General features: G+C 35.0%; 2 protein-coding genes and 1 pseudogene across 2 annotated transcripts; all 3 read right to left on the bottom strand.

Annotated features, from left to right (window-relative positions):
• Positions 1-2,611: 2,611 nt before the first annotated feature.
• On the bottom strand, positions 2,612-3,532 carry LOC131011814 (cytosolic sulfotransferase 12-like). The gene has a single exon (XM_057939666.1). The coding sequence runs from the start codon at positions 3,530-3,532 to the stop codon at positions 2,612-2,614; it is 921 nt and encodes a 306-aa protein (XP_057795649.1).
• A 979-nt stretch (positions 3,533-4,511) lies between these two features.
• Positions 4,512-5,363, bottom strand: LOC131011805 (cytosolic sulfotransferase 1-like; annotated as a pseudogene).
• Positions 5,364-6,712: 1,349 nt separating this feature from the next.
• Positions 6,713-10,982, bottom strand: LOC131005134 (indole-3-glycerol phosphate synthase, chloroplastic-like). The gene is made up of 10 exons (XM_057931950.1): positions 10,571-10,982; positions 9,893-10,153; positions 9,639-9,815; positions 8,467-8,541; positions 8,324-8,368; positions 8,058-8,222; positions 7,466-7,544; positions 7,276-7,358; positions 7,115-7,183; positions 6,713-6,983 (listed from the first exon to the last, which is right to left on the bottom strand). Exons 1-10 carry the CDS (start codon positions 10,760-10,762, stop codon positions 6,900-6,902), a joined length of 1,230 nt encoding a protein of 409 aa, XP_057787933.1. The 5' UTR covers positions 10,763-10,982; the 3' UTR covers positions 6,713-6,899.
• Between the last annotated feature and the right edge of the window lie 271 nt (positions 10,983-11,253).

Below are 11,253 nucleotides of genomic sequence, written 5' to 3'. Positions count from 1 at the left end.
CATTTTCAGATGTTATCTCTCAAGCTCAGCGAGCGCGCGCGGCTCCCAGCGAGCGCTGGCAATGGCATCCTTGAGCGCTGGGTTCTGCGGCCGCTGGCTTCTTGGCCACGGCGCTGGCACCCAGCGAGCGCGGGAAGTTTGCAAGATTTGTGAATTCTCGTGGTTTGTGTTCGGATTTGTTCATGCCTATTTTTTCAACGAAATCAATGAAAGTCATTCCAACTTTAAAGTCCATAGATTAACGAATACACCCAGATTTTCATAGACTTTTAAAAGTCTTGAACGAATACACTGGGATTTTTATAGACTTCTAAAAGTCTTGAACGAATACACCCAGATTTTCATAGACTTTTAAAAGTCTTGAACTAATACATCCAAATTTTAAAAGTCTGCAAAAATCTATTAAAGTCTTGAACTAATACCCTTAGTTTAAAACAAAGATATTAGTGAGAGAGAGGGATAAGGATCTCCACCTTTCCATTATTTTATTATTAGTGCTTCTCGTCGCATCCCTAACCCACCTTAATTTCCATTGTTAGACAGCCCGTGACCCAGAACTAATAAAAAAACATTAGTGCTTCTCGACTCGTGTGGCATCCATCGATCCCTACTGCCTACCACTTTTTTTTTTTTTTTTTTTGAGGGAACCTACCGACTACCACTGTTATGTGAATCGGTTGTATTTTCATCGTCTCTTAATTTTTATGCTCCCTTTAAATTTATTATATTAAAATGTGTTTATTTGGATGAATAAATTTATCATAAAAAATAAAAAATATTAAAAATTTATATTTTCAAATATCACTTTTTTCCATATTTTATATAAAAAAAACTCACCATTTTTTTTTCTTATTTTCACTTCAAATGTGGATAATATTATCCACCCTTGAAGTGAAAATAAGGAAGAAAAAATGGTGAACTTTTCTTTTATGTAAAATATGAAAATATTTTAAAGATATAAATTTTTGTTATCCTTCATTTTTCCATATTATCCATCAAACTAACCGCATCCTTAGAGTATAATTCATAATAATAGAGCTCCTTTGAGAGCTCTAAGGAAGTGAATCCCACCAAATAGCTTCTCTTTTATAGTAATTAAATATCTAAAATGGATTTTAAAATTTTTATTTTTAATACTCCCTCCGTCCACGAAAGAACTTCCTATCTTTTCTTTTTGGGACGTCCACAAAAGAACTTCCTACCTATTTTTGGACTATACCCCACCACTTATAATCCTCTTACTTTTCACTTTTCACAACTCTCAATATTAATTATAACATATTTTCATCACTTCCAAATTTCCAATACACTCAACTACATTTTATTCACTCTTAATATATACACTCAACAATATTTTTTCTTAAAACTCGTGCCACTCCCTCCTAGGAAGTTCTTTCATGGACGGAGGGAGTATATTTTTTCATTTAAATGTATTTTGAAATAAAAATAAATATTCAATTTTAAAATATTTTTTATTAAATTTAAAATTTGAGAATTATAATGTAAAAACTATATATATATTAAAAATTAAAAATTGAAAATTTGGTAAAAAGAGAAGTTATATTAAATTGATTTTGTATTAAATCTCACATCGAAATCATTTCATTTCAACGTTATATTAATTAAAAATTAAATAAAAAAATTAAAAGAATTTTAAAAAATAAGATTTTAATTAAAAAAATCAAGCATCAAAATAAAAGAAAAATAAATAAATAAATTGAAAAAAATAAAATAAAAACAATTAACCTTACCCCTCCCCCCGTCCCATTCTTCTCTTTTTTTCTTCTCTTTCTTGCCCACGTCATTCTTTCTTCTTCATTCTCTGTATTTTGTGAAAATTTCAATTTTTTAAATAATGACATGTGCATAGCACGCGCCTTTCACAATTCCACTCAAGTCCGACATGAAGAAAGAAGTCTGGTATGAGCCACCTTGGTGCGGCAGTGAGAGTGAGGCTCTAGCGGTGGGGCTCGATGCGGCGCAAAGAGCCCTGCGGATGCTCTTACTCCGTCCGTCAATATTATTATCACTTTTATGGTTTTGATCCGTCAATAATATCTTTGTCACTTTTGTTTGTAGAGTAGAGTCCATGTAATATTTTATTTTCTTAACTTATATTCTCACTTTATAGTGGGATTCAAATTTCACTTACTACTACCAATTATTACTATTCATCATTTTTTTAAAACTCGTATTGTTCATAAAGTGGTAATTATATGAAAATATGCCGGATACCGACGGAATTTACGATGGAATTTTTTATTTTACCGACGAAATTTCTCCTTACTGACGGAATATTTGATTTTACCGACGGAATTTTCCATCGGTATCTGACCAATTTCTTGTAGTATATATTGTGGACGGAGAGAATATATATTAATTTTAATAAAATTAATTACTTCACACAATCTCATAAAAAGTGGATTCTTTATTCTACGCTTTAATTACTTTTATCACACGCTTTAATTACTTTTATCACTTTTGTAAAAGTGTGATCTCCTTATTCTATATAGAAGTGTTCAGAAATATAACATATATGAACAAAATGAACGAAGATACAAGGTAAAAGGTAAAGTATAGAAAGCAAATAACAAATTAAAAGCATGCAAAGTTAAATCCCGTACATGAAGTCTAAGGAATGAAATCTCTGTTTGGTAAGGGTGTCGATGCGTTGAATGAGCTCATTACTAAGATAGTTTACATGATCTCCCGTTTTTCCTTTTCTGAAGAATGAATTGTATGGAAATAAATTCTTTATCAGAGATTGCTCGGATTTGTTAACTTCATAACTACTTTGTACCTCAAAGCTACAATTCTTCACAATCTCTTTCACCTCATCTTCTTCTTGAAATGGACATCCCAAGAAATCACCTAATTTCTTAACATGACCATGTGGATCTTCCTTCATCTCCTCGTAATTCACGAACATAACATTCTCCGGCCTCTTCAGGCTCAGCGCTCTATACCCAATCACATGATCATAGTAGGGCCCATATGGCGTGACGCCGCGGCAGAACGCGTCCGCAGCCTCATCGATCGTCCATGGTTGATTTGCCCTCCTCTTCTTCATAAAGTGCCACAGAGAAACGAGGGTGTCCTTAGGGTTTCGTGTCAAGTAGACAACCCTACACTCGCACGAATCTAGGGTTTTGGCGAGGAGCTGGTATGAGATGTGCGTGCTGAATAATCGACACGTGTCCAATGAAGCTGTCGGAAACGACAACTCATCGGAATCCGGTGGTCCTTCCAAGAAGGGAACAAGTTGGTGGGGGTGTTGAACGGCCAACTTATGTTTGAAGGATCGATTGAGGATAGAGTAGAGAAGAGATTTGAGCCAAGTGGTGCCTGTTTTGGGAGAAGTAGCTAGGATCACATCGGTGGGGAGTGGAGTGAAATGGTTTATCACTCTTTTGATTAGCTTCATGTGTTGAGGGACAAACCAAAAGCCTCCAAATTGGACGAGATGCTCATCTCCCACCCATTTTTGTTTTGGGAGAGATGCTACATCCATGTCTAACTCAACATTATCCATCGATCGACTATGTGAACTTTTAGCTAATGAGAAATGTTATCAGATAATTTGTACTATTAGAGAGAGAAGATAAGGTAAACATATGATCATGAATGGATGGCGTTGGCTTTGGACATCGTAGGGTCTCTATAAATTAAAGTTCCTCAGAAATTGAGCACATGCTCAAAGTACTAGCTAGCTAGCGCTTCTTTAACACTATAGTGTGTGGTTCAAAATTATTTTATCTAGCTATCAATGTGATGGATTAGTAATCAACATTTTAGCCTACAATATCCCAAAGTTTCAAATATAATTCAATAAATAAATATTTTAGAACTCTCAAATATAATTCAATAAATAAATAATAATTTAATTTAAATCATTTTTATTTATTTATACTTATCACTCAAAGTAAGCAACTAATAATTAATTAAAAATAGCATAGGACTTCTTACCTATGGGCTAGCGATTTAGGTAGTGCAAAATAAATATTTGGGGCCTAGTTTTAGAGGGGCTGAGGCAGCTATTTCGTGGGCCGGGGGCCACATGGTGATAACTAATTAGCTAGTTCATATTAGAGGTGAGGCGATAAGGTATAGCTGACTAAATTTTAAAAATTATGTGATGATGAATTCGAATTTGGAACTTTTGATCTAAAACCTCAATTGAGTAGCGATGAATTGGCAGTTTGATTGATGTTGGAAATAATCAAGAGTGTAGAGATAAATAGGCTAACAGCTAAGTTAATAATCATGTACATTACGTAGTTGATCCCTTTTGTTTTTGACATGGGGAGGGGCAGTGGTTAAATTTGAATTTTAAACCTAATTGAATGTCCTTTGGGGAGTACGTAGTTGATCCCTTAAAATTACGCGCGAGTTAATATACAACTTTAATTTTCGGTCATAGAGTTGCTATAAAAATTATGTTAAGAAATCAATCAACGTTTGGAAAACAAAAACAATAAAAATAAAAGGAATTAAATATGGGATCGACAGGATGCATAAAGATTTATAAACAAAATCTCGTGAACTTATTATATAAGATCGAGTACATTAGAAATAATATCACGTAAAGTATTTGAAATACTTGGAATGGTCGAATTTTGGCACAACAGGTCGAAAGATGAAATATTCATGAAATAAATAACATTAATTAAGAGAGTAGAGCTAAATTCCATACATGAACCCTATGGAATGAAATCTGTGTGTAGTGAGTGAGTCAATCCGCTGAATAGAGTCATCGCTAAGATGATCTCCAACTTTTCCTTTTCTGAAGAAGGAATTGTACGGCAACGGAAACCATGTCAGAGACCTCATCTTAACAATCTCTTCCACCTCATCTTCTTGAAATGGAGATCCTAAGAAATCACCCAGTTTCTTGACATGAGCATGTGGATCTTCCATCATCTCCTGGTAAGTGAGAAACATGACATTCTCGGGGCTTTTCATGCTCAGCTCTCTGTACCCAATCACATGATCATAGTAGGGGTGACGCCACGGCAGAATGTGTCCGTTGACTTATTCAGAAAATGCAACAAAGAGATGAGGGTGTCCTTGGGGTTACGTGTCAAGTAAACAACCTTGCATTCACAAGAATCTAGGGTTTTGGAGAAGGGATGTGCGTGGCGAGGCCCGTCTGATGCGGCTGTTAGAACTAGCGGCTCATCAGATTGTAACTCCGAGATGGGAACAAGATCGTGGGGGTGTTGGAGGGCCAACTTATGCCTGTTTTAGGAGAAGTAACCATCGGTAGGGAGTGGATTGAAATGGTTGATCACGAATTGAGGCGTAAACCAAAAGCCTCCGAGTTGGACCACATATTCATCCATGTCCATATCAAACTTCTCCATACCAACTCCAAGGTGAAAAATATTTAGAGGGGATTTTGTTGATAATGATGGTTGATCAAACACAGCCAGTTTAATTAGGATTTTAATCATGTGTGCGCGCGCGTGTTGGCATTCGGTGGTAAATTGAATATTAATGCTTAAAGTTCGAGTGAATGTTCATACAATCTTTAAATTTCTTCGTTAATTTTTTTTAAAAAAATAGTAGTGTACTTCTTATATATCCCAATAAAGTCAACTACTATTAATGTGCAACATGTGATCAAAATTTTAATATCAGTGCTTGTCGCATCCCAAAAAAGTCAACCACTATTAATGTACAGTGCATCAGGATTAAGGGTTAACTTGTGTATGTAAATTTTTAAGCTTTATAATAGTAATAATTTTAAATAATGTATTAAAGTATTACAAACAAGTACAGTAATCCAATAAACCTATTTTGATTCGCCAACAACTCCGAAAACAATATGCTTCTTGTCGCATGCCAACCAGGATAATATTGCAGGATATGGTGCCTGAATATTAATCTAAGTCTAATCTCTAACTAATTAAAACACATATATATATCGGATTCCAACTTCAAACCCATGATTCGATTTAGTAATAATACACTACTAATAAAAGATTAATTCAATTTAACTAAGTATTTAATTTGCATGATTTAATCCATGATGGATAACTCAACTCATATTTTAATCATTCAATTAAATTAATGATTATTTATCACCTCAAAATTTAAGGGGCTAACTTTAATGAAGTATAAATTTATCAATTGAATGATTGTTTATCACCACATTTTTTATATATAATTTATTTTGAATGATCATATATTTATTTCACTCTTTTAGGTATAGAATTATACTTTGACTAGGGAAAAATGTGTGCCCAAAATTTTATACTGTTTGACCGAATTTTTTATTACGTCAAAGCAAACGAGATAAAATCATATAAGATGATAAATGAAATTTATTCCTTCCTTGTACCTCAAATCAAATGCATATTTAGAGGGCGTTTACTTTGCATGATCGAGTATTTTTATCCTCAAGAGTAGAATTTCTTCAATCTCATCTTTTCCATTGATAAGAATCAAGGAAAACTAGCTTGAATGATAAAGATAATCAAGGACCTTAGGATATTTCAAAATTTCAATTCATCAAAGTAAATAAGAGATTAGCCTTACTATTTTTATCTATCAAGGCTAATCCTCCAAAGTAAACGCCCCCTTAGTGTTCTAAAATGATCGGATCAAGACATATTTGATCACTTAGGGTGATAAAGGCAAAACAAGTGTACGTACACTTTGGACAAACCATACTTCTGTCACTGTGCAATAACCGTAAAATCACACAAAATAGACAATCAGTTCGACTTAGAAAGGCATTGGTGTATCCGAACATGCAAACCTTGGGCCACTAATTTTATCAACTCAGTAACAACTAATTCACACACACAGCTTGCAAAACTCAAACAAATAAATTTTTTAGAACAGATTCGATTCTCATATCTCACCGGCAGTATCACCAAAACTAGCTAATGCAATCATGAAGCAATATTTTTACCAAAGAGTTCAGCTATTCCAGCAGTAGGGTCTTTCTGTTTAACAATCGATTCACCAACCAGTACCTGTTGAAGACGAAGGAGAACGCATCATTGCGCGCATCAGAGTACACTTTTTTAGTTGAATCTATTTTAAGTAACAACTAACAAATAAAACAGACGACGCAAGTATAGTTTCACAAGTCAGTGACACCTACTGCTTTTACACCAGCTCCTTGCACGTATGCAATGTCAGTGGGAGTAAAAAGCCCCGATTCCCCAACCACCTGAAGATTTTCGTGTGCGTGGAAAAGTTATCACTCATAGTAAACCAAGACAAACTGGAAGGATAATACAAAATAATCGTGACAGTACTCACAATGATGCCTTTTTGACGTATCCTTTCTCCACGCTCGCCTTCTAGAAGATTCTTAGTGTTGCTTATATCAACCTTGAATGTTCCTGAGAAGAGTAGAGGTGACCAATTTTAGCCAGAGAAGAACTAACTGAACATAAGACTTTGAATAATGTTTTTGTGACTATTCAAACAAGTTTGTGAAATGAAATACCTAGGTCGCGGTTATTGATGCCGACTAGTTCAATGCCCTCTATTGCTAAAACACGATCCATCTCTCTCACATCGTGTACCTAGAATATGGAGACCGAAACAGAGATAAGAAATTACATAAAAAATAGAGTGAACATTCCGATTTAAGTTCGGATTTTTGCTAAAGTCGAACCGAACAGAATTTTTCAAAAAAATCTGAACAGAAATATCCGAAATTTTAGAATCAAAACAGAACTGAACCAAAAAAAAGTGAATGTTTTTTATTACTAATTATGGTTAAAATTAGAATTAAATTATTTAAATAATTAATATTATATTATATAAAATTCAAAATCAAACAAACCAAACTGAACCGAATAATCTGAAATTTAAAAGAAAGAACTGAAAATCCAAAAAAACTGAACCAGATTAAATATTTCAAGCAGGTTTGGTTTGGTTATTTGAATTCCAGGTATTTCGTTCATCCATAAAAATCACAGATTACGAGAGAGACTGGAAATTTGATACTACATTTACGCCTCAGAAATCAATGCAACTGAATACGTGATGTGAGTAATTTGATGGCATGGATATTAAAAAACAAAAAAACGAACCTCCACAAGTGCGGCTAAGCCTAGCAACTTGCATATTTTAACCATGTACTTGATGTCAAAATCGGGCAAAACAGCAGCAATCAACAGAATCGCATCTGCACCTTTAACTCGGGCGTAGTAGATTTGCCAAGCATCTATTACAAACTCTTTGCACAAGAGCGGGCACTAAATTGAAAGATTTTAATAATTCATCCGTGATTGTGATAGGAAAAGAAGCATTGAGCTCTGTATTTATATCCAACAAAAACACCATGGATGAGAAATACCTGCACTCCGGAATTCCTTATCGCCTCCAAGTTCTCAAAGCTTCCCTATATTAATCCCAACAGTAAATACCTTCCAGATGAGAATTGTGTAGAAGGACACATATCCTGAGGCAAAGCCAAAAGAAAGATAACTCGGGCAAAACCTGGAAAAACTTCTCATCGGTCAAAACACTAAGGCAAGCTGCTCCACCTTTTTCATAGGCTTTAGCAATCAGAACCTGCCATGAAAACCATAAAAATTTTCAGTCCTTTGTAACATTTGAGTCATTTGACTAGTATGCATGAAATATAGTCGTTAAGAGATCTGAGAAATTTATTTTAGAGCGTATTTCCACCCTCAGGGGAAAAAACTTCGACAGTAGCTAAGGAAATCAAATAGGAAAAGGAATTTCAAATATGTTTCTCCAGATCAGCTCTATATACTGTTCCAAGTTTTCTTCTTCTCTTATCAGTCTAAAGAGGTGGATAAGGTCAGAGATGTATTAGTCAAACTAGCAGAACTAGGTGGTCGAAAGATATGACGTAACGAACTCAAGTACTTGGATTCTTGATGCCCACATGATCTATTCTAATAAGAATTTGAATATCTTCTACCTAAATCGTATACATTTTGTCAGGAGATCAAGAAGTGAAGTAAAAAATCAAGAACTAGTTGGTCGAAAGACATGACAAAACGAACTCAAGTACTTGAATTCTTGATGCTCACCTATTCCAATAAGGATCTGAGCATCTGCTAACTAAATCGTATATGTTCTTGTCAGGAGATTGCATTCACTAGTATCATAAATGTTTTAAGAGGTTGTCACGTTTAGCAGCAAAGTGTAACTACTAATTTTGTCAGCCCATCTTTGTTTTCACATTTCATGTTGGCACATTATTGACGAACTTCACTACAGTCTACTGGTGTGTATGCAAGCACATGTTCGCATGCATGTAAAGATCAGAGTTTAGACCATCCATGTGACGATCAGTCCTAGCCCCTTTCACCAGTTTAGCCTGAGAGCTCCTACAACGGTCTGTCCACGTTCACTAAAAAAATTGGACATAGAGTCAATTTCGATGCACATGCACATTCCAGCAAAAAATACTATTACAGCTAAATCTAAAATGTGCAGGAATCATCCACCAAGTTCTTGAGAAAATATTCCGAAATTACAAATGCTAGTATGTCACACAATGCCCAAATGACTTGCATAACTGCTTACTCATCTCATTAATAAGCCTTACAGCATAGGTTTGACGAGGTAGACAAATATAACGTAGACTATATGGGAACCATAAGCGGAATATAGGAAAAAAGAAACGGGCGACTTACAGGATCAAAATCTTCTCTCATAACCCCTCGACTAGGAGAGGCTTTCTTAACTTCAGCAATTAAACCAGGAACCCCAGTCCTTGAATTGGCGGCCTTAAGAGCTCCAACAAAATCTCTAGCAGGCGGAGCATTATCAAGCAACTTTTTCAACATTGAAAGCGGTTTCCTCTCTTTCATCTACATCCAATTGTTGTGCATTCAATGACTGAATTCACAGAAACGAAAATCATGCACATCCCCATAGATAAAAGTACCTGAGAGACTTCCACATCCTTGTGCCATACAATTTCTTCAAGAATATTACAAGGAATCTTTCCCTCATTTTGCAAGTGAAATTCAAAAGGACCTACGTAATGAGGAGGCGGTCCATTTGGTGGTCGCCTCCTAATACTTATGCCTTGACTAGCAGCCAGTTCATCTTGCAACATCCCAATTTCCCACTCTTTAACTTTGAGCAAATCTTCATTAGAAATTGTAGGATCAGACGCTGAAGCCAATCCACCATTTATCTCAACCTAACATAACAAGATATAAACTTAGTTTACATCAACAAACTCAACATGAGATCTCATTCCCCAATGCAATATTTTCAATTCACATACATCTTTTATATTTCTTTTATTTGCAGGTCATTTTATCGACGAATCATCATTGTGAATGTCAAAACAGACAACCAAAAACCACTAAAAATGTTTTTTCAACCAAAAAATTCCTAATCAAACTCCAAAACAAATACAATAAAATTATTGCAGCTAATCAAATGCAAAAAAAGATTGCAACTTTCAACTATCTAAGCAGTTAACACTCAGACCCCATCAAATCCTACAAAATCTAAAATGACTAAGAAACAAGAATGGCTACTAAAGACAAAGAAAAACCGATTATGCAGCAGGGGAAAGAAAGGAAAAGGAACATTCCTAGAATAAATTTACCTGTTGAGCTTTAATGGGGGAACCTGAAAATTGGTTGAGAGGAGAGAGATTCAACATGTGGGTTTGTGGCATAGACCTTAAAAATGTGAATTTTGGGGGTATGGGATTAAAGAGCTGATGACCAGACACTTTATGAGCTGAAAATAAGGCAGAGGAATTTGCTCTTAAGTTTATCACATACAGACCTTCCATGAATTTAGGTGATTCAAGTAAATTTCAGGCGCGCTTACACCAGAACTTTGGGTTGCAAGACCGCCGAAGGTGGTGGCGGCGGCGGGGTAAATAGGATCCGAGGAGTGACGATTGGGAATTGGCCGGTGAGGTGGGGTAAGCTAATATATTTTGTTATAGATTCTGGTTAGTAAATAGTAGTAAAACGTTTTTTTTTCATTTTTCCTTTCCATGTTAGGTTTATCTAATAGATTATTCCTTCCGCTGCTTGGTTGTATAAGAGCAATATTTTTGCTTTTTGTAAAAAATAATATCATGATTTAAATATAATATATATATATAGGGATATATATATATATGAATCCTGATTGTATTAAGTTACAAAAGAGAATATAGAATATCATATATGTTGTAGTCTTTGAGGTGTATAGTATTTAAAATAATGTACTACTCCCTCCGTCCCACTCCAATAGGCTCGCTTTCCTTTTTGGGACGTCCCACTCCAATAGGCC

The sequence above is a fragment of the Salvia miltiorrhiza genome, chromosome 1 (genome assembly GCF_028751815.1).
Source record: "Salvia miltiorrhiza cultivar Shanhuang (shh) chromosome 1, IMPLAD_Smil_shh, whole genome shotgun sequence".
NCBI lineage: Eukaryota > Viridiplantae > Streptophyta > Magnoliopsida > Lamiales > Lamiaceae > Salvia > Salvia miltiorrhiza.
The sequence above is the reverse complement of the archived record's forward strand: the minus strand, read 5'-3'. Positions and strand labels throughout refer to the sequence as shown.